General features: G+C 39.8%; 1 protein-coding gene across 2 annotated transcripts in view; it reads left to right on the forward strand.

The window, feature by feature from the left end:
- The window catches only part of NPSR1 (neuropeptide S receptor 1), a 165982-nt gene that overhangs the window by 105226 nt on the left and 37172 nt on the right, over positions 1–23584 (forward strand). The window contains exons 3-4 of one of the 2 annotated variants that reach the window (XM_062179223.1): positions 7768–7871; positions 21310–21403. The exons of the other annotated variant lie outside the window; for it this stretch is intronic. Of the exons in view, the coding sequence (XP_062035207.1) occupies positions 7768–7871; positions 21310–21403 (198 nt within the window). The remainder of the gene's footprint in view (positions 1–7767; positions 7872–21309; positions 21404–23584) is intronic. 2 annotated transcript variants of the gene reach the window in all.

The following is a 23584-nucleotide window of genomic DNA, read 5'->3' on the forward strand; positions in this document are numbered from 1 at the left end:
CTTAAAGTAATTATTATAAGTGGGGAAAATATTTTTTGAAACTTCATGAAAGAGGATATATTAGTGATAAATAATCACATGAAGGGGTGGGCATTTGGTCTACCAGTTCAGATACCAATGGGATGCCTGCATCCCATATTAGAGCTTGGGTCTGGGTTTCAGCTCTGTGCCTGATTGCAGGTTCCCACTAACACATATTCTCAGAGGCAGCAGGTGATGGCTCAACTCATTGAGTCCCTGCCACCTGTGTGGGAAACCCAAATAGAGTTCCTGTCTCTTGGCTTTGGCCTGGCTCAGCCCTGGTTGTTGTGGACATTTGGGAATAAACAAGTTGATGGAAGCTGTTCCTGATTATCTTTTTTCTTCATTCTCTCTGTCTTTCCCTGTCCCTCTCTTTCTCTCCCTCCCTCATTGCTATTTCTGCCTCCATCTCTATCTCTCTCTCTGTCTTTATCAATATCTCTCTGTTTTTACCTCTGTCTACCTCCCAAATGAATAAAAAAAGAATCAAAAAATGAAGAGGTGTTCAATATCATCATTAGGGAAAACAAAATTCAGCCCTGAGGAGCTATTAGAACATACCCTAGGAGAACAACTAAAAGAAAAAATGTTGCAAATACCAAGCGCTGATAACATGACAGAAAAAAAGGTGGGAATACAAAGTGGTGCAGCAGCTCTGGAAAACTATTTTTGTTTTTTTAAAAGAATATATCTTATTTAAACTGCTAGAAAAAGATAAAGAGCAAAACTTGAAGGCAACCAGGGGGAAAATAGGTGGACTTATTAAAAACAAAGAAACAAAGGTAAGAATAACAGCAGACTTCCTGTCAGAAATAATTCAAGCCACTTCCAAGTTTATGAAGATACAATATCTTTAAAACTGATCGGGTGTACAAATATCACCTAGAATTCTATATCTAGCAAAAATACTCATTAAAAATGAAGGTGAAATAGACTATTCAAAAAGTTTTGATTATCAGCAACAACATGAGGAAAATTTATTAGCAGTAGACCTGTACTTCATGAAACAGCAAAGGAAGCTCTGACCGAAGGAACATGATACCACACTAGAAACTTGAACTACATGAAGTTATGAAGAGCTCTGGAAAGAGTAACACTGAATATTTACGTTAAAAATATTTTTCTTATTTTTAAATAGCTCTGAAAGTTAGTTGTTTAAAGCAAAATTGTAAAAATGTGTTTATATAATATTACATGAAAGTAACCATGATAAGTTAAGGATATACATTGTAAATCCTAGGTCAACACTAAAAGAAATAGAAAAAAAGACATATATAAGAAGCCAAAACTAAAATCATGAAAATGCTCAATTTATGGTGTATATATATATATATATATATATACACAATGGAATACTACATAGCAGTTAAAAAAATGAAATCCTATCATTTGCAACAAATGGATGTAACTGGAAACCATTTTACTTAGTGAAATAAACCAGTCCTCAAAAGACAAATACCATATGTTCTCCCTGATCTGGGGTAACTAACAGAGCACCTAAAAGGTAATCTACAGGAATGAAATTGACACTTTGAGATGCAATGTTCTTTAATACCCTTGTCTCAACTCTTGAGGAATAGCGTTTTTGCTTTTGTTTTTTTCTACAAACTATTTGTTGAACTCTTTACTTAGTGTAGGGTTAATCTTAGGAGTATAACGTTAACTGAAAGTAGGTCTTTGTAAAAAAAAAATAAGAATGGGAATAGGAGAAGGGGAAGGAAGAAGGGTGGGAGTGTAGGCGGGAGGGAAGGCAGGGTGGAAAGTATCGCTATGTTGCTGAATCTCTATATATGAAATACATGAAATTTGCATACCTTAAATAAAATTTTTAAAAAAGGAAAAAAATGTTCAATTTATCCAGGCAGAAATAGAAGGAAAACTAGAACAAAAGAAAAAGAAGCAATGGAAATTTGGTACATTCCAATCCAATCACATAAACAAGAGCATTTTAGGTAAATTACCTACCATGCTAATTAAAATCCACAATTATTAATTTTTCATCTATTGAGTTTATCTTCCTGCATTCTTTTGATCAATATAAGCCCCAAAACTATGAAAGTAATAACAGTTTTGGGTTCTTGGAAATTGTAAAGCAAAAGGCACAGATCTAGACACTGCTGGTGTGTGTTCCAAAGAAGCTCAGATTGTACAGGGTTTGTGAAGGGGGAGAGAAGTAGAAAACAAAGGAAGTTTCGGACAGCTTTGGCTTCACAACACTAGGTCACGTATGATTGACTGCTGCAGCGTCTCCAGGTAAGAAGTTCGTCTGTGACAGTTACGGGTGTATCATTCATTACAGAATGCTAATGGCTTTAGAGGATGGGGCCCATTTTAAGAATTTGCATATTGGGCAGCAGCTAGAAACTTGCAAAGTCCTGCTTCCTGAATGGCTTCTCAAGTCCATTTTGAAATGCTCTTTCACATTTGCTGTTCATCATCATTTTCTTCTATATTTCATAATTCTCAGAGTCATTGATGGCACCCTCTCCCGGGGACACAAGCCAGGAACCTGTAATACAGTACAGACCCCTCCCTCTACCTCATGTTCAAAAATCTAATACTGGGGCTGGTGATGTGGCATAGCAGGTAAAGACGCCGCCTACAGTGCCTGCATCCCATATGGGCACCGGTTTGAGTCCCTGCTCCTCCACTTCTGATCCAGCTCTCTGCTATGGCCTGGGAAAGCAGTAGAAGATGGCCCAAGTCCTTGGGCCCCTGCACCCACATAGGAGACCCGGAAGAAGTGCCTGTCTCCTAGCTTTGGATTAGCACAGCTCTCATCATTGTGGTCATCTGGGGAGTGAACCAGGGGATGGAAGACCTCTCTCTCTCTCTCTCTGCCTCTGCTTCTCTCTAACTCTGCCTTTCAAATAAATAAATATATCTTAAAAAAAAAAAAAACTAATACTCAACCACCAAATTCTCCTAATTCCTTATAAGCTATATATCAAAGTTTCAGGTCTCTATATCCTACTTTTAGTTGACATACAGTAGGTACTGATTGCCTCTTTCTTGAATTCCTTTAGAGTTCCCTAACTATTCTAAATGGTAATTCCAGTATCAGAACTACCAAATTGATCTTCCTCATAGTAACTAAAGAAATATGTATAAGATACATATTTGAGATATGATTGTTTAATTGTTCCCATAGTATAAAGGGAAAACTGCACGCTCCTTTAACTGGCACATGAAATCCTAAGAGATCTCAATTCTTCCTGTTTCTTGAGCCACATTTTTTGCCACTTTCTAGCTACTATTTTGTCTTCGGCAACAACAAATAAATCACTTCATCAACATAAACCACGTGGTTTCTCATTTCACTTTTTTTCCTTCTTTTAAAGATTTTATTTACTTCTTTATTTATTTGAAAGGCAGAGTGACACAGAGTAGGAGAGACAGAGAGAGAACTTCCATGTGCTGATTCACTCCCCAGATGCCTGCAAGAGACAGGGTAGTCCAGGCTGAAGCCAGGAGACACACTCCATAAGCGTCTCCCACATGAGTGGCAGGAACACAGCCATCTGCTACCTTCCAGATGTAATAGCAGGAAGTTGGATGAGAAGTGGGGGCAAGACATAACATCAGGCACTCCCATTTGAGATGCAGGGGTCCCCTGCAGCAGCTTAACCCACTTCACCACAACACTCACCCCTCAGCTCATTTTTCTTACCTCCATAACTTTGCTCTTACTGTTATCTATTCCAGGTATCAATGTCCTTGGCCCCTTTTTCACCTTACCGATCCTTATGGATCTTTAGGTTTCTGTTCCATTATCTCATTCTTGATTTCTCTCCACTACAATCAGATTTGCACTCCAACTAGGAATCCATGTCCATGTTGAAAGGATGTCCTCAAAGAAAAAGTAAAGCACACTACGAGTCTGTTTCAGTTTGTCTGAGTATTACATTTTCCTAGGGTTCTTTCACCAAACCAATTTTAAAAAGCAAGAGTCATACATGGAAGTGATTAAGCCTTGAAAATGTACCCTTTGTTCCCCAAGTCCTGTTAATTACCATTTAGGAGCATCTCATTTGCAATGTACTGAATTACTTAGGTAACCACACAGCTTCTTACTGATCAGATTGGGCATCATTTGCCTAATAACAACTAATAAATGCTGTGGCACAGTTCCATGGATAGTTTACTCCCAGAAATAGGTTTATTTAAGATTGAGCTACAAGGGGAAGAATAGATGTTAGTAGAATACATCATAATTTTTCCTGTAGTAACTTAGATCCAGAGAAATATTTAATATTTATATTTATATTTAAATAATATTTAAATTTAAAATAAAAATTTAAATATTTAATATTAATATTTCTCATTTTTTTACATTAGGACATAAATTAGCCAAAACACAGTATCAAGCAACTTCAACATCCATTCCATTTCATTTATTCTGTCCATTCTTGTTGAGAAAAGTTCCGTGACATTTTATTTACTCAGTCACCACCCCTAACTCTCAAATCCATGCTCAGATCTGACCTTCCCAGTTAGAATTCCTCTGCAACCCAGAACGACCATGAGATTTTTCTTCTCCAGTTTCGGGCACCTTTTGTTGTAGTTTGCATGTGCCTGCCAATGCTTTGTATTGTTGTTACCTGTAGAGAAGTCAAAAAGGAGAGACAAGAAGAGAGGCAAAAGATTGGGAGGACCACATATCTTTGGCAGTGGACCATACCATGTGAATGATCTTGGAAAACATGTGGAGAAAGAGACATATTCACTAGATATGAAAGATAAGCATCCTATAGGCTGATAAATAGGGAATTCATTCCAAGCAGAGAGAATGCATATCTCGAAGCATGGCTTTGTGATCAATATGGTGTCCAACGTTAAAATGCCAACTGGGGAGTTGACAAAAGGTAGCAGTCTTTTTTTTTTTTTTTTGACAGCCAGAGTTAGACAGTGAGAGAGAGAGAGAAAGGTCTTCCTTCTGTTGGTTCACCCCCCAAATGGCCCCTGCGGCCGGCGCATTGCACGGATCCGAAGCCAGGAGCCAGGTGCTTCCTCCTGGTCTCCCATGCAGGTGCAGGGCCCAAGCACTTGGGTCATCCTCCACTGCCCTCCCTGGCCACAGCAGAGAACTGGACTGGAAGAGGAGCAACCAGAACAGAACGAGCGCCCCAACTGGGACTAGAACCCGGAGTACCGGTGCCACAGGCAGAGAATTAGCCTAGTGAGCTGTGGCGCTGGCCAAAAGGTTGTAGTCTTAGTCTATCAGGTGCCACTAAAACAGAACACCACCCCCTGGGTTATTTATGCACATACACATACCAGCACGCAGTCCTGGAGGCTGGGAAGCCTCGGGTCAAGGTGCCAGTGGGTTTGGCCTCTGGGGAGACAATTGTCTTCTTCCAAGGTGGTACCTTGCACGCTTCCAGGATCCTAACATGGTAAAGGAAAAAGGGCAAGAATGCAACCCCCTCTTCCAAGTCCATATTATAAAGATGTTCATCTCTTTTTGAATATGCCCTAAACATCTCCCATGAGGCCCCACCTCCCAACAGTGACACATTGGGGATTAGGCTTCTAACACATACATTCTGTAAAATCATAGCAGTAGGTAAAAGCAGATTGTGAATAGCTTTTATGCCAAGCTGGGGGCCTCAGACTTTATCCTGCTGAGAGCGAAGAGCCCGAAAAGGGAGGTTTACCTGCCCAGGTCTCTAAAGATGCAAGCATGTGGATGGAGTGGCTCTATTCATCAAAGGACTCAAAAGAAAAAGGCTGACAGAGTAGGGAATGAATGGATGGAAGAAAGACAGGGGTGCATGTCTATACATCAGGGGATAAAACGAACAAAACAGCAAGGACTTAAAGAAGGAAGGAAAAAGAAAAAAAAATTAGGTAGTGAGACAGTGAAGATTATGAACACTGACACTCAAGAGCCTAGGTTACAAGTTTGCCTTTACCCTTAACTTCTGACTTAGAACCTTAAGAGTTATATAAACTGCTTTATAACATCCCTTATAACCATGTTCAATGTTGTATACGTGCCTGCATGGAGAGTCATAAGCGCCTCAAACCACAAAGCCTATATACAAAGATGTGTTAGGGATGCTGAGTGACAGGCGCTGGAAACCTCTTTGTACTATTTTGTGACTTCTCATGAACCTTTAATTATTCTAAAATAAAAAGTTGTTTATGTCTGTGTTGTGGGGGGAAAAGGGCTTTTAAAACCGCTGTGACGATTCATTCAACAACTGCACCCTTACACCTCCACCTACAGGCTATGCCCTATCGAGATGCTATGCTCCCCTCTGTTCCTTTATTAATAAACCTCGTTTTCCAGTATTCACAAAAGTAATTACCCAAATGATGGTGTGATATTCAATGTTTGCTCTTCCTCTTTAGCAGAATCACAGCGATAAAAACAAGCTATTGTAAGTGGAGATCTGAGTACCCTAGCTTCATCCCCAAGGCTGATGCTTCTTTTGTTGTCCTGCTGTTGATTTTACTGAGAGCCTGAACCCACTCACATTCATAATCCATTTCTGAGTAGGGTTCTGCTCAATCTTTTGTCTGGATAGAATTGCACAGAAACCTCAAAACTTCTCTGGTAGTACCTAGCAATGTTTCTCAGCAGAGGCCTCTTTGGAATTTTGAACTGAAAATTTATCATAGGGTACAGTCCATGGCTAGTCGAGGACAACATTGATGCTTGACTTGTGCAGTCTGAAGCCAGGGAGCCTGTTTCTATGAAAATAATGAAGGCCCTCATGTCAGTTGAAGTTCTCAAGAAATACTACCATTTTGGTAGTTCTTTGAACTACCATTTGCTATTCTTTGAATGGGATTTGTCCCCTGAAGGCTCATGTGTTGGAAGCGTGGTCTCCAATGTGGTGGTTTTAACAGACAGTGAATTTTAAAGGCTGAGGTGTACTGCAAGGTAATTAGGTCATTGGAGGCATCTTCCTTGGAAGGAATCCATGCTGGTCTCGTGGAGTGAGGCAGTTTCCACAAGAATGGGCTGTTATTTTTCAAAAATGCCTGGCCAGGATTCCCTCTGGCTCCCTGTCATGCCATGTGATCCCTTCCACACCTACTTCCACCATCTGGATGCTGTCCACAATGAGATGTTAATCAGATCCAAGCCACAGCTGATGCCATGATCTTGGACCTCTAAAACAGTGAGCTAAATATACTTCTTTTCTTTATAAGAACCCAGCCTCAAGTATTCTGTTACAGCAAAGGAAAATGAACCATTGGAGGGCCTCTATCATTCAACCGTGTTAATTGAACTAATAGATCGCACACTCTATGTTTTTCCCTAGGGCAGATGTTGAAAGGGCAATGGAAAAGAAAGCAGAGGAAGATGGTGGGAAGGGAACTGAAACTGCTTAGTCCCAGCTGTAAAATAGCAGGTGCAGAAGGGAGGATTCCAAGGGGTTTTCCCAAACAGAAAGGTAAACCTTTTCCTATCCTGATTTTGTGCTTTCTTGACTTTCACACAACGCTTACTTTAGGACAGATCTAGACTCTCTCTAAATGCCTCTTGTATGAGTTGAAAGGTCAACTCTGTTGGTGTGACCCCTCCTCCGTGATTACTACAGTCCTGTGCAAGAGGTTAGGTCCAAGTGGTAACAAACCCCAGTACTAAAGGCCAAGGGACTCCTGCCTTGCCCTGCTTTTCCTCAGTGGCCGCCCGATAAGCCAGGGGGAAATACCTCCTCCGACATTCATTTCTACAAATTCCAGTTCGAAGTTGAAAGACTGAAAGTAAGTACCTGTGTGTTTTGTTAGACTCTTTCACAGGACTAGTCAACATCTTGACAGACATAATCTGGCGATTCACCGGAGACTTTATGGCGCCTGACCTGGTTTGCCGAGTGGTCCGCTACCTGCAGGTATGTAGCACCTTCCAAAGGTGATGACGCAATCTGACGTCGAAGTCAGTTCTTGGGTTCTTCCTATGGGACTCCTGCGCCCCCACGCAGCAAACTCTCCACTTCTTTACAAATGTGTAAACTCGTTAATGTGTTTTCTTTGTTAAAAATTATACATCTGGGGCCGGCATTGTGGTTTAGCAAGCAAAGCTGCCGCTTGCGAGGCATCTGTTTTGCCACTTGCCACATCACATGTGTGCTCCAGTTTGTGTCTGGCTGTTCCACTTCCGATCCAGCTCCCGGCTAACAGCCTGGGAAAAGCTGCAGGAGATGGTCCGAGGGTTCAGACCCCTACTACCTGCATACGGGACCCAGATGGAGCTCTGGCTCCTGGCGTTAGCCTGGCTCATCCCTGGCCATTGCAGTCATCCAGGCAATGTACCAGGACATGGAAGATCTGTCTTTCCCTCTCTCTCTGTAACTCTGTCTTCCAAATAAATAAATAAATCTTTTTTTAAAAGTACATTTACAAAACCATAAACAGTAATAAAAGTTAACTAAAATTTAAGAGTCAATATTAAGATTTCTGATATTAGCAATAAATAATCTCCAGAAAACTTGTCAATTATATTTCACTTTTAACTTCAAACTAAAACCACACTGGCCAGGAATACAGTTGTTAAAAAAAACAAACAAAACTTTGGCAATTCATTAGAAAATAAGGATTACTTATTTAAATAGAACCCAAATGGCAATTTTTCAAATATCTATTGACATTTTAACTTCGTCTACTCAAAGTTATTTAACATACTTTTTCAACTTTTTTATAAGTGAGATATTATTTTCTGAGTTTTGCTAAGATCCATTTTTAGATTAAGTATATCTATATTTTGCCTGCCAATATGCCTCAATTTAAGTAACATGTATGCATAATATATATTTGATTTAAAATGATACATATGTACTACTTACTTGTAGTGTACATATATCACCGATGTGAATGAGCGTTATATAGATCCAGACATTTCAACTGAGTATAGCAGGAATGGAGCGTTTAATAGCTGGTGTCAGGCTTGATGTGCTGTGTTTCTAATTCTTCAAATTATGCTCATGAATGCATTTCTATTCTGATGTCAGTACTTTAGGTCTAAGTTGGTAGCTTTATAGGTGTATGACGCATTGCTGAGGAACATTACCCTATAAGGTTTCACTTGGGATTTTTGAGATTTTTCATCTATAAACATAAGTAAAATTATAATCTTTTATTTTACCATTTTCAGAGCTTGGTGATGGAGTTATTCCACCTTCAGAGAATGAGCAGGGAATAGTTACAATTATAATCTTCTTTTGTTCATAACCTTGAATTTTTGTGAGGTGGGGATGGTATTTTCCCTGGGGTAAATTTTTAAAAGATATTTCAATACCTTCATGAGGATTTTACTTCCTTATTGATACATGTTTCCAATTGCTTACTGTGTCACAGAGACACATTATCACAAAGCTTAGCGGCTTAAAACAAGAGGCATTTATCATCTCCAAGTTTCTATAGTCACGAGTGGAGGAGCAGCGGGGCTGGGCGGAGCTGGAGGCAGGCGTGTTTGCAGATCGGCGCACACGTCTTGCGGAACTGCGGTCCGTGGAAGGCTGGGTGGGAACTGCACCACGGGCTTTGACCCGCGTGGGTGAGGCGGAGGGCGGGGTACACACGTCACCGGCAAGTTAAGTGCTGGGTTTTAAGCTGAATATTCAGTTCTTCTCCACATAGACCTCTCCATAGTCAAACTCTAGGGTCCTCACAGCATAGCAACGGCCTTTTCCAATAGTAACCTATCCGAGGGACTGAAGTAGAAGCCGCAATGTATGTTTATGAACTACTCTCAGAGCTCTTATCCTACATTATTCTGTTGGCCGCCTACGCCAACCCTGACCCAGTATGGGCAGAAGGGAGCCACAGAAGGAACTGAAACCTGGAGCATGACTCGGGACAAGCTGGAGGTTGACAGCCACTCAGACCATCACAGTTTTCAGAAGTATGTTATGAAGTTGTGCTTTTGTCTAATTGTTAACTTTAAGATGCCTTCGTGATCCAGAGATTATTCTTGTCATTAGCATTTTTCTAACTATACATATGATGACTATTAAGATAATACTATAAATAAAATATATCTTGATAGTATAGCAAAACTTTCTGAGAAAGAAATTCGGGTAACTCCTCCTTCATAAAGGCAGAAAGAAAAATCGCAAAGCTTGTCAGACTTTAATTTTTCAGCACTCTAGAAATTAACCAAATACCTGAAACAATTCTGGGAATATTTGTTCAAGAAAATGTCTAAAACTCAATCAGAAAAATAAGCGCTGTGGTGGCTTAGCTTGCATTATCCTCCTCTCCCAGGATCCAGCTCTGGTAGTCTTGGAAATTAACTCTTCTCATTCACAGTGAAAACAAACCGTGTGGCAGCTGCAGGAGAGAGCAGAACACAGCCAGAGCTCCTTCAAGGCCGGATCCCTGGAACACTGCCTTTGTTTGACATAGCTGTCAGTCTCCCCGAAGACCCCTACTCGCAAGGCTGGCTGTATTTTCCTTTATTCCGAACTCTCCCAACTGTGAAAAACCTTTTCCCTCTGGGAATTTGTCAAAAACAGTTATGAGCAATTGATTAACTTCACAGATGCCTGCGGTATCAGCGACAGTTGGGAAAGCAATAGACTAACCAAATCTTTAAAAACATAATCTGAGTAATGAGCTGTTCATAGGGGCTTTGAAAATCTCTGATGTACTCCTAAGACTCTAGAAGACCAAGTACATATGTGCCCAGAACTGTGCCTGAGCTCAAGGAGAAACGGAGAAGGCCCTTCGCTGCTGTCTTTGACTGACTTGAGGCATTTGTCAAAATTCAACATCCTTTCAGTTAAAAAAAAAAAAATCAACAAGTTGTGTATGGAAAGAATGTAGCTCGACACAATAAAGGCTTTAGATGACGCGGCCACAGGCAATATCTACTCAAGAGCAATAAGTTCAATAATTTTGTTTCTCTAAGGTCAGGAACAAGACAAGGATATCCACTCTCATCATTTCTGTTCGGCAGGGCACTGGAAGCCCTGGCCAGAACAATTAAGCAAGAGAGAAATAAAAGGCTTCCAAAGCAAGAATGAACTGTCTCTGCTTGCAGATAACGTCATCTTACAGTGAAAAAACTCGAAGGACTCCGTAAAAGAAACTTAATAAATCCAGTAAAGTTTTAATAATATCAAGATTGCGGGGCCAGTACTGGGGCATAGCAGGTAAATCCATTGCCTGAGATGCAGCATCCCATATGGGTGCCAGTTCATGTCCCAGCTGCTCCACTTCTGATCCAGCTCCCTGCCAATGGCCTGGGAAAGCTGTAGAGAATGGCCCAAGAGCTTGGGTTCTTGCATCCAAGTGGGAGACCTGGATGAAGCTCCTGGATCCTGGCTTCGACCTAGCCCAGCCATGGCTGTTACAGCCACCTGGGGAATGAACCAGCAGATGGAATATCAATTTTTCCTCTGTGTGTGTCTGTGTGTGTATGTGTGTGTCTCCTTCACTCCCTCTGAAACTCTTTCAAATAAAATAAATTTTAAATAATAATAAAAAAATAGTGTGACGTAAGATAGTTAGCTTGACTTAGCAATCACACACATATATATAAACATCATATACAGCATAAATATAATTCCAATTACACAATGATTTGAGAAATGAAATCATTAAATTAAAAACAGAAAGCCAATAATGAAAATCAACTAAATGAATTATCTGTTTCACTGAAAAAGATAATAAGATTGATAAATTTCAAGCCAGGCTAACCAAGAAAAGAAGAGGGAAGACACAAATTGCCAATATCAGAAATGAAGCAAAGGTCACCACCACTGCTCCCATGAATATGATAAGAGTCATAAGTGGACATTCTGAACACCTCAGTGCTCACAAGTTCAGTAAGTTAGATGAAATGGAATAATTCATCAGAAGATATAATCCACCAAAAATCACATAAAGCAAAATAGATCTGAATAGGCTTAAAAGTATTAAAGAATATATCAATAATTAATGATCTTCCAAGAAAGGATTAGGCCCAAATAGGTGCTCTGGTAAATTCTTTTTTTTTTTTTTTTCAAATGCAAGAGGCGGCTTTATTTACGTTTTGCGCAAAACGGACCCCTCCCTCCTGAGAGAGTGAGGTACTGGACAAGGGTTACAGGCAGTATTTAAAGGCAAAAACCACAAAGTTATCTTAAGCAAGTGAATACAAAGGGGAAGGAGGTTTTTGTTTACAGTAATTTCACTGGTAAATTCTACAAGCACTTAAGGAAGAAATAATTCTCCTAAATCTCTTCTAGAAAGCAGAAGCAACATTTCCCAAGTCATTCCATGGGGCCATCATTCCCCTAATACTGAAACCCAAAACATTACCAAAAAAGAAAAAGCACAGACCAGCATCCCTCATGAACACAAATGCAAAAATTTTCAACAATTATTAGCAAATTGAATCCAATAAGATAAATAAAAGATTGTGCACCATTCCCAAATAGGATTTATTCTAGGTATGCAAATCTGCTTAAATATTTGAAAATCAATGTAGTCCTTCATATTAGCAAGGTTAAAAAAAGAAAAATTATTAATCAGTATAAGGATACATTAAAAAAGTTTGTGGACAAATTGAATTAAAAAGTAAGTGTATTTTGGGGACAAGTTTTGAATTTCAAATGGGAATGCAAACTGGTTAAGCCACTATGGAAGTCAGTCTGGAGGTTCCTCAGAAACCTGAATATAACCCTACCATACAACCCAGCCATCCCACTCCTTGGAATTTACCCAAAGGAAATTAAATCGGCAAACAAAAAAGCTGTCTGCACATTGATGTTTATTGCAGCTCAATTCACAATAGCTAAGACCTGGAACCAACCCAAATGCCCATCAACAGTAGACTGGATAAAGAAATTATGGGACATGTACTCTATAGAATACTATACAGCAGTCAAAAACAATGAAACCCGGTCATTTGCAGCAAGATGGAGGAATCTGGAAAACATTATGCTGAGTGAATTAAGCCAGTCCCAAAGGGACAAATATCATATGTTCTCCCTGATCAGCGACAACTAACTGAGCACCAAAGGGGAAAGCTGTTGAAGTGAATTGGACACTATGAGCAACAGTGACTTGATCAGCTCTTGTCCTGACTGTTGATGTACAATGCAATACTTTATCCATTTTAGTATTTTTTTTGTTCTACTTAATACTATTGTTTGAACTCTGTAATTAACACACAATTATTCTTAGGTGTTTAAATTTTAACTGAAAAGTGATCCCTGTTAAATATAAGAGTGGAAAAAAGAGAGGGAGGAGATGTACAATTTGGGACATGCTCAATCGGACTTGCCCCAAATGGTGGAGTTAGAAATGTGCCAGGGGATTCCAATACAATCCCATCAAGTTGGCATGTATCAATGCCATCTCACTAGTCCAAGTGATCAACTTCAGTTCACAGTTGATCACACTGATAGGTCTAAGAGTCAAAGGGATCACACAAACAAGACTAGTGTCTGCTAATACTAACTGATAGAATCAAAAAGGGAGAGAACAATCCAACATGGGAAGCGGGATACACAGCAAACTCATAGGATGGCAGATGTCCTAAATAGCACTCTGGCCTCAGAATCAGCCCTTAAGGCATTCAGATCTGGCTCAAGAGCCCATGAGAGTATTTTAGGCATGGAAAGCCAAGACACTCTGGGAAAAAAAAAAAAAAAAAAAAAAGAGGATCTAAATGAAAGATCTCTGTGAGTGAGATCCCAGTGGAAAGAACGGGGCCATCAAAGAAGGAGGTACCTTTCTCTGAAGGGAGGAGAGAACTTCCACTTTGACTATGACCCTGTCGGAATAAGATTGAAGTCAGCGAACCCTAAAGGCTTCCATAGCCTTGGCAACTCATGACTAGAGCCTAAGGAGATTACTGATGCCATAAACAAGAGTGTCAAATTGTTGAATCAACAACAGGAGTCACTGTGTACTTACGTCTCATGTGGGATCTGTCCTTAATGTGTTGTCCAATGTGAAGTAATGCTATAACTAGTACTAAAATAGTATTTTTACACTTTGTGTTTCTGTGTGGGTGCAAACTGATGAAATCTTTACTTAGTATATACTGAATCGATCTTCGGTATATAAAGATAATTGAAAATGAAAAAAAAAAACTTGGTGTTAAATTGGACATTGCATAGAAAATTAATCAATTTTTTAAAAATATCATGTAGGATCTCTGTCCTTAATGTGCTGTACATTGTGATTTAATGCTATAACTAATACTCTAACAGTATTTTTCACTTTGTGTTGCTATGTGGGGGCAAACTGTTGAAATCTTTACTTAATATATACTAAACTGATCTTCTGTATATAAAGAGAATTGAAAACGAATCTTGATGTGAATGGAAGGGGAGAGGGAGCGGGAAAGGGGAGGGTTGCGGGTGGGAGGGAAGTTATGGGGGGGGGGAAGCCATTGTAATCCATAAGCTATACTTTGGAAATTTATATTCATTAAATAAAAGTTTTAAAAATTAATTAATTAATTAATTAAGGAGAAAAAAAAAGAAATTCATATATAGTTTTTCTTTCAAATGAGAATTTTCCATGAATTTTTAAAGATTATAGTAGCAGAAAAATATATAACAACATTCTATTTATGATAAAAAAAATTCAGAAAATTAGGAATAGAGGAACTTCCTCAACTTGATCAATAATATCTATAAAATATCAATAGCTAACCTTATAGCTAATGAAGAGAAATTAAGTGATTTCCTCCCAGGATTGGGAACAAGGCAAGAAAGCCCTCTCTCTTCCCTGCCCCATTCAAAATTGTACTAAATTTCCTATCTAATTTAAGAAGATAAGAAATGGAAATACAAGAGTTGAATACTGGAAAAGGGGAAATGAAAATGCGTTTTTCACAGATAGATGATTGTCTATGTCAAAAATAAAAGAGTTGGGCCGGCCCCGCGGCTCACTAGGTTAATCCTCCGCCTTGCAGCACCGGCACACCGGGTTCTAGTCCCGGTCGGGGCGCCGGATTCTATCCCGGTTGCCCCTCTTCCAGGCCAGCTCTCTGCTGTGGCCCGGGAGTGCAGTGGAGGATGGCCCAAGTGCTTGGGCCCTGCACCCACATGGGAGACCAGGAGAAGCACCTGGCTCCTGCCATCGGATCAGCGCGGTGCGCCGGCCGCAGCGCACCAGCCGCAGCGGCCATTGGAGGGTGAACCAACGGCAAAGGAAGACCTTTCTCTCTGTCTCTCTCTCACTGTCCACTCTGCCTGTCAAAAAAAAAAAAAGAAAGAAAGAAAAGAGTAAACCAAAACAAGGTCTGGATGTAGTAGGTGAAAATAGCAGGGTTGCAGAATAGAAGGGTAACAAACAAACGTCCATTGTCTCTTCCAGCAATGAATAATTTGAATTTGATACACAAAAGCATTTGAATTTGAAATTTAAAGATATAATTGATGTGAGCACCAGAAAGGTAGAAACTTTAGTATAAATCTAACATCATATATACAAGATACACACATACAAAATGCTGATAGATAGCATAAAATAGAGCTATGTTCCATATTCATGGATGGGAAGATTCATTATCACCTTGAGACCTGTTGTGCCCAACATGATCAGTAAATTCAACAAAATCCCAATCATAATGCCAGAAAGTTATTGTTGGGATATAGACAAACTCAATATTTATAGGAAATGGCAAAAAAAAAAAAAAAAAAAAAAGACTAGCCAATACAATCCTGGAAAAGAAAGAATTTGTAGGACTGGCACTGTTTGATGTGAGGACTTACTGTAAAGCTACAGAAATTAAGTAGCATGGTAGTCAACAAATGCATCAGCAGAACAGAGTCCAGAAATAGACACAAAGAGAGTCAACCAATCTTTGTAAGGGAGCAAAGGCAGAAAGAGACAGCCTTTTCAAGAAAGTGTGCTAGAGCAACTGAAAAATCACACACACACAAAGTTATCTAAGCACAAACTTTACACATGACATGAAAAACTCATATGTATTGTAAGTAAAAATGCAATACACAATACAATAAAATTAATAGAAGGAAACATAGTAGAAGATCTTGAAATCTTGGGCTTATCAATAAATTTTATATACAACATCAAAAGCACAATAAATGAAAGAAAAATTGAAATGTTGAATATTCTGAAAATTAAAAATTTATCTGCAAAAGGCACTATTTAAGAGAATGAAAAGTCAACCCACAGAATAAGAGATAACATTTGTAAAATGTATATATCATAAAGGATTTCCACCCAAATATACAAAGAACCCTTAAAATGCAACAATAGAGAAACAAGCCATTATAAATGTGCAAAATATCCAGATATCCCACCAAAAAATATGGCAAACAATCATATGGAGAGAAATTCAACATCATAAGTTATTAGGGAATCACAAATTAAACAACAATGATACCACAACACACACACTATAAAATAGCTAAAATTCAAAACCTCACAATACCATATACTGGTAAGGGTATATATTAACAGGAACTCTCGGTCATGGCTGATGGGGATTTAAAATGGTATACCCACTTGGGAAGATAATTTAGTAGGGTTTTTTTTTCTTTCTTTCTTACTCAGTTTTTAATTTATACATTCTCAGCACTATTCTCACAAACATTTGCCACACATATCCTGGTTCCATAGTGAGTCATTTTGTTTATCTGAAAATTCTTTACATATTCTACTGATGTATCCTTTACTTGATCTACTGATACAACCTTTACTTCAATGGCCAACAAGTTTATCTCCAACATTTATTCCTGTCGGAAGTTCTAATAATCAAGAGTAAGTCAGTGTAATGTTTTCTCTCAACCATTTAGGTGTTCACTTCACCATTTCTTATTTGTCAATAAATACTTGGTACTGAATCTGAGCTCCCATACAGTGAATGCAGGTGCTGGGTACCACCAGGTCCAGCCTCCCTTCCTTAACTTTAGGGTGTCCTTGCCTGGATTTATTATGTCTTTTGATTAATACAAAGAGAATAGATTTCATGTGCTTTAAAGATACAATTCTAAGAACATAAAGATACTTTCCTCTCTCCTCCTTCCTTTTTTTTCTTTTAATTTTTGCAATAATACACTTTCAATTTACTCCATTAAGTATAAGCTTAATACTCCACTAAATATCAATTGAGTAAAAAATAGAAAAACCACTCTTCCACAGGAGTATAGCCAAGGAGCCAAGGGTTATAAAACAATAATCCAATCATAAGATGTCAGTTTCACTCATATACATTAATTTTCTTGTACTCTATATATTAGCTAACACAAATCAGAAAAAAAAAATATGATATTTGTCTTTTTAGGTCTGTCTTATTTCACTAAGCACAATGGTCTCCAATTGCATCTATTTTGTTGCAAAAGACAAGATTTCATTATTTTTTATGGCTGAGTAGCAGTTTATTACAAACCAAATATAACCCTACCATATGATCCGACCATAGTGATCCTAGCTCCTTTTGCAATTGAGTTGACGACTTACTTCCACACAAAATTCTGCATAAGATTGTTTACAAAAGCTTCATTCATATTCATACAAAACTGGAGGCAACCACAATGTCCCTCAAAAGTGGAATAGATTAATAAACTATGGTACATCCAAAGAATGAAATATTATTTGGTAATAGAACAAAATGAACTAGTAAGCTATCAAAAGGTGGGGAAGAATCTTAAATGTACATTGTTACATAAAAGAAACAAGCCTAATATGTCTATATACTGTATAGTTCCCACAATATTACACTCTCGAACAAAGCTATAGGACAGTAAAAATCATAATCATAACCATAAGTGGTTTCCAGGGATTTGGAAAAGGGACCAGATGAATAAATAAAGCTCAGGAGATTTTTAGCACAGTGAAACTCTCCTGTGTGCCACTGTAATGGTGGATGGTACATGACATTAGGCAATTGTCAAAACCCAGAGAACTGTACTTATGGTTAATAATCATGTTTGGTTCATCCTTGTAACAAATGTACCACATTCATACAACATGTTAGTAATAGTGAGTGGGAGAGGTGTGTGTGGGAACTGTGTACTATCTGTAACTTTTTGTAAATATAAAATTTTCCTAAAATAAAGTAGATTTTTTAAAGTCAGTCCAGGCATCTTCCTTTATATGCAACCAATCTGGCACTTTTCTAAGTCAAGTTTGTATGTTTCCAGCATTTAAGTCTCACTTGTCTGTGTGAGATTTTCCTTAGTTTCACATTTCCTAGGTCATTTCTGTCAGAAGTAAGGGGTGGGGTGGTGAGAATTCAGACATATGTCCTCACGCTGCCATCTGTTCCCTGAGTGGTATCCCATATGTTGTTGGTGTGTAGAGTTTTCATTGTTGACATTTATGAATTGACTATAATTGTACTTTGATTTCCTTCTTGACTTGAGCTAATTATGAGGTGTTTAAATTTCCAAGTGATTTTTTTAAAATGTTGCTAATTTCAATTCATTGCTGGTTGTTTTAAATATGTGAATTACATAAGTTCTGGTTTTTGGAATCTATTGAGAGTTTTCTTTTTGAGCAATTTAGTATATGATAAAGTTTGAAATGTCATCTAGATATTTTATAATGTCTTATGTTATAATGTATAATTTTTTCTATTTATATATTTTTATGTTTTTCCCTCTGTAAAATACTGAACATTTTTATGTAAGTATTTATGTAGGGGTATGTTACTTATTACAGAGTAGTTTATGAATATTCTCTTGCCATATATATTGTATCTTTTATCAAAATAAAAATCCCCTTATTACATGTAATTCTATTTCCCTGATGTAACAAAGAAGTGACAGTGAGGCAGAAACTGGACTCTTGTGGCCACAAGCCCGAGAGAGCTAAACAGCCACCTGAAGATAAAAGAGGCAAGGGATCAAGGCTCACTAGAGTCTCTGAAGGGACTGTAGCCATGGTCCAGCCAGGATTTCAACAGTTTCTTCAATGAAACCTTCCCTAACTATATTCATAATTATTTTGTGGACATTTGCATTTTTAAAAAACTTTATTGCTTACCATAGTTAAAAGTATTCTATCCCCTTTCCTCTTCATGAGTATTTTTTAAGATTTACCTATTTGAAAGTCAAAGTTACACAAAGAGAGAAGGAGAGGCAGAAAGAGGTCTTCCATCCGCTGGTCCATTCCTCAACTGGCCGCAAGAACCAGAGCTGTGCCCATCCAAAGCCAGGAGCCATGAGCCAAGAGACTCTTCTGGGTCTCCCATGAAGGTGCAGGGGCACAAGGACTTGGGCCAGCTTCCACTACTTTCACTGACCATAACGGAGAGCTGGATTGGAAGTGGAACAGCCAGGTCTCAAACCAGAGCCCACATGGGATGCCAACATTGCAGGCGGCAGCCTTACCCACCACGCCACAGCGCCGGCCCCGAGCTCTTAATTTTGACACAACTCTCAATCAACTGAAGGATTTCCTTGAGGAGGACTGCAGAAAACAGTGTGTGATGCTATATTTTCTTCCCTCTTATATATGAGAAAATTGTTATGTGCCCTGGCACAGAAATGATATTTACAAAATTTTTGGATTATACTTTTTTCCTCAAAACTCTGAACATGTTGTTATAATCTTTTCTGGCATTTATGCTTATGAAGAGGAATGCAAACTTGAAATACATCTCTTTTAGATAACCTTTATTTTTTTTTTTAGCCTGTCTAAATATTTGAGAGGCTTAATCTCTTTTTTTATTGTACCTCAAAGTTGATCTCTTTTTTATTAACACCACCTGCTCCTCCAGAAACCCTTGCTACTGACTCTTCCTCCTACTCTAGATTCTGAACTGTGTCGGCCACTTCCGCCCATACGGATGCAGATGCCCGAGAGTCATACGATCTGCTCACAGTGTTCATCCCAACGAGTTCTGCCACTGGGTGTTGTCTCTGCCATCCTTCTCTGAAGCCATCTCAGTGGAGTGAGAGCAGCCCCAGTAATTCTGAATTCATGAATCACATGTAGAAACTTCAGTTGTTTGCTTTTCTTATACTTAATCGTCAATATTCTTTTTTCCATTTATCACCTTTTCCCCAAGAAGAGAATTTCTTCTTAGATCCCTCTGCAGAGCCTTCAATCTCTGATCACTCCTCAGAACTCCCTGATATGCACCTGTGAGAGTGTTCCTGAAATAAAATAATAAAGAATGATAGTATATACATGGCCCCAGCTTAATGATGGTCAAACTTACAAACTTTTGCCTTTTGATAGTGCTAAAGCCATCATTCTATTTTTCATTTTCAGTACATGATTCAATAAATGACATAAAATAGTCAAGATTTTGTTATGAAATAGACTTTGTGTTAGATGATGTTGTCCATCCGCCAGCTGATAGATGTGTTGTGAGCACTTTAAGACAGGCTAAGCTAAGCCACGCCATTTGGTAGGTTAGACATAGCAGCCACATTTCAACCCATGATATATTCAACATACGTTGGGTTTATCAGGACCTGTAAACTGAGTAGCAACTATAGTTGGTTTTTACTCCTCTGACCCAGGGGAAAAACCAAAAAAGACACAAATTCAAAATAAAGGTGAATGCTAAGAAGAAAGTCAGACCATACACTTACCCACAGACTTCCATCTTCAGGTTAATCTTCTGTGACCTCTAGATTTTATCCCAAGTTCCCAGAGCAGAGACAGAGTGGACCTTGGTAAAAGTAAGGCTTGAACTTACCAGAAAAATGCCCATCTTGATCATCCTTTCAGAGATCTTTCATTTAATCACTTCCTAAATATGCGCCTCACAAAGATATTAACTTATTACATCCCCTTTTCCTTGTCTTCAAAATATGCAAATAATACTGTACACAGGATAATTAAAGGTTAATAAAAGAGTGAGTGGGAGGGAGGAAGAGGAGACCCAGGGACTGACCCCAGCAACCAGCTCTACAGAGATGAGGAAGAAGGGGGGTGGGCCCTCTGGCCACATCAGCCCTGATGATGATCAATGATTCAGACCAGCACGTGGCCTCCCTCAACAATTCACACCGGTAAAAAGGCAAATGAATTTTTGTCTCTAATTATGCTGGAATGTCAATTGTGGCAGAGAAAATTAGTTTAGTTTTAAAAGTCAATTACAAATAAATGTACCATGCAAATGTCACAAGGGACTGATCCTGAACTACGGAGGCTCTGAGAAACCAAGTGAACCAGAGAGCAATTCAGGCCTGCAGCCATACGTCATTGTGAGTGAGGCCAATTCGAGCACCAAGGCCCACACTGTGTCCCCAGCAAGGAGTTGGTTATTCCACTCCCTATTCCAACTTGCGTCCCTGCCTTGGGTCAGTCCCCAGGTTTCTAAACAGCATAAAACATGCTCGCCATTGTGTGTGTTCCCTCACTTCTGTGAAATCACGCGCTTCCTGTCATGTCTGCCTGCAGGTTGTGCTGCTCTACGCCTCCACCTATGTCCTGGTGTCCCTCAGCATAGACAGGTACCACGCCATCGTCCACCCCATGAAGTTCCTGCAAGGAGGTGAGCTGGCTCCGCCAAGTGCTCTTGTGGGTCCTCCTTGATTGCGGGTAGGATAGTTTTCATGAGAAATCTCCTCTCAACCATTCTCTTCCTCCTCATCTTCTCCTCCTCCTCTTCCCCTTTGTCCTTCTCTGTCCCATGGGTCTGAGTGTCTAAAAGCAGGTAGAAAAGAAAGATTTGGTACCTGGAAAAAAAATGCAGATGATCCCAAAGATGGTCCAGAGTCCCCAAGGAGAGGCTGGCTGGCCCCCTTGCAGTCGTTCGTCTTGGTGCAATATACCCACTTAGCTCCTTTAGACTCATGTTGACACACATGAGTGTGCCTGTTCAAAGAAATGAACAGTCCCACTCAACTTGTTCATCTTCCAGAAGCAAATATGGTGTCTTACTTTCCCCCAAACCACAGAAATCATCCAAAAGATGTTTTTAATTGGTAATCATCCGGGAAAGAAGGGAAATTCTCCTTGATTCAGAACTGCTGAGGGTCCCTGAAAGAAAGCAGTATATGGGTCAGAAAAACCACAGCTCTCAACAGCCCAGGTGAGGCTGCCATCGCGTGAGAGAAGTTATAAGAGCACGAATCCCCAGAGGAGGCGAGCAGCCAGGCAATGCTGGCTGGCCTGAAGCCCACCATGAGGGAGCATCCCAGCAGGCCTCCCTTCTTGACGCCTTTGTCCATCGCAGGTGGACAAAGTGGAGTTGGAAATCCCTGCTCCCCGTGCTGGGCTTGAAATGACAAAGGATCCTGGGGAGCAGCAATGCCCCAGCAGGACGGTGGTGCCCAGGTCCAGAATAGGCGCCCACTGCTCTGCCCGCAGGCAGACCCCACCCTTCACACCCCCTGAACAGGAGCAGGAGCCCAGCACTCAGCCTTCTGCAGTACCCTCCGCCTGTGACAACTGATGGACTGAAGACCCTAACAGGAAGTCTTTACTGCAAAGAGGAGGGGCCAACAGATATCACAAAACACCTGGCAAAGTCAACTCTGGGAAATACATATCACATTTAAAATACCATCCACGGGATTTACCCAGGAGAAAGCAACATTAATGGTCTGAATAGATCTTTAGCATAAGCAAGCTTAATCAGTGCCAGCAGAGGGCTTTAAGAAAGCAGGAAATTGGGATAATTTTTGGACAATGATATAAGCTGAAAGGAAAACTTTTTTAAATTGCTTTTTAAAAATTTTTAAAATTGGTTTCTTTAGCCAGTAACTCCCCAGAGGTTGACAATTTAAAGGCTTTTTAAGAAATATAAATCTGATGGGGCCGGCGCCGTGGCATAGCGGGTAAAGCCGCCGCCTGCAGTGCCAGCATCCTATATAGGTGCCGTTCAAGACTCAGCTGCTCCACTTCCAATCCAGCTCTCTGCTGTGGCCTGGGAAAGCAGTGGAGGATGGTCCAAGTTCTTGGGCTCCTGCATCCACATGGGAGACCCGGAAGAAGCTACTGGCTCCTGGCTTCGGAATGGCGCAGCTCCAGCCATTGAGGCCATTTGGGAGTGAACCAGTGGATGGAAGACCTCTCTTTCTCTCTCTGTCTCTCCTTCTCTTGTGTAACTGACTTTCCAAAAAATAAATAAATCTTAAAAAAAAAGAAATATAAATCTGAGGATAAAAATTTGGAAAATATCAATTATGATGAAGAGAAATTTGTAGTGTTAGTCATTAAAACATAATATAAAACTAATAATTAGAATAGCATAATACCAGAACCATAAAGTACATAAAATTTCAATTCAGTTGGGAGAGAATGAGTTATTCAGTATATGGTGTCAGAATAGCTGAATAGTTATTATAAAAATATTAGATCGGCTGGGGCCACAGCTTACTAGGCTAATCCTCCACCTGCGGCGCTGGCACACCGGGTTCTAATCCCGGTTGGGGTGCCGGATTCTGTCCCGGTTGCTCCTCTTCCAGTCCAGCTCTCTGCTGTGGCCCGAGAAGGCAGTAGAGGATGGCCCAAGTGCTTGGGCCTTGCACCCACATGGGAGACCAGGAGGAAGCACCTGGCTCCTGGCTTCGGATCGGCACAGCATGCCGGCCTTGGCAGCCATTTGGGGGGGGTGAACCAATGGAAAAGGAAGACCTTTCTCTCTCTCTCTTACTGTCTAACTCTGCCTGTCAAAAAAAAAAAAAATAGATCATCACATGTCTCAGCTAATTACACAATCAATTCTAGT

The sequence above is a fragment of the Lepus europaeus genome, chromosome 20, assembly GCF_033115175.1.
Source record: "Lepus europaeus isolate LE1 chromosome 20, mLepTim1.pri, whole genome shotgun sequence".
Taxonomy (NCBI): domain Eukaryota; kingdom Metazoa; phylum Chordata; class Mammalia; order Lagomorpha; family Leporidae; genus Lepus; species Lepus europaeus.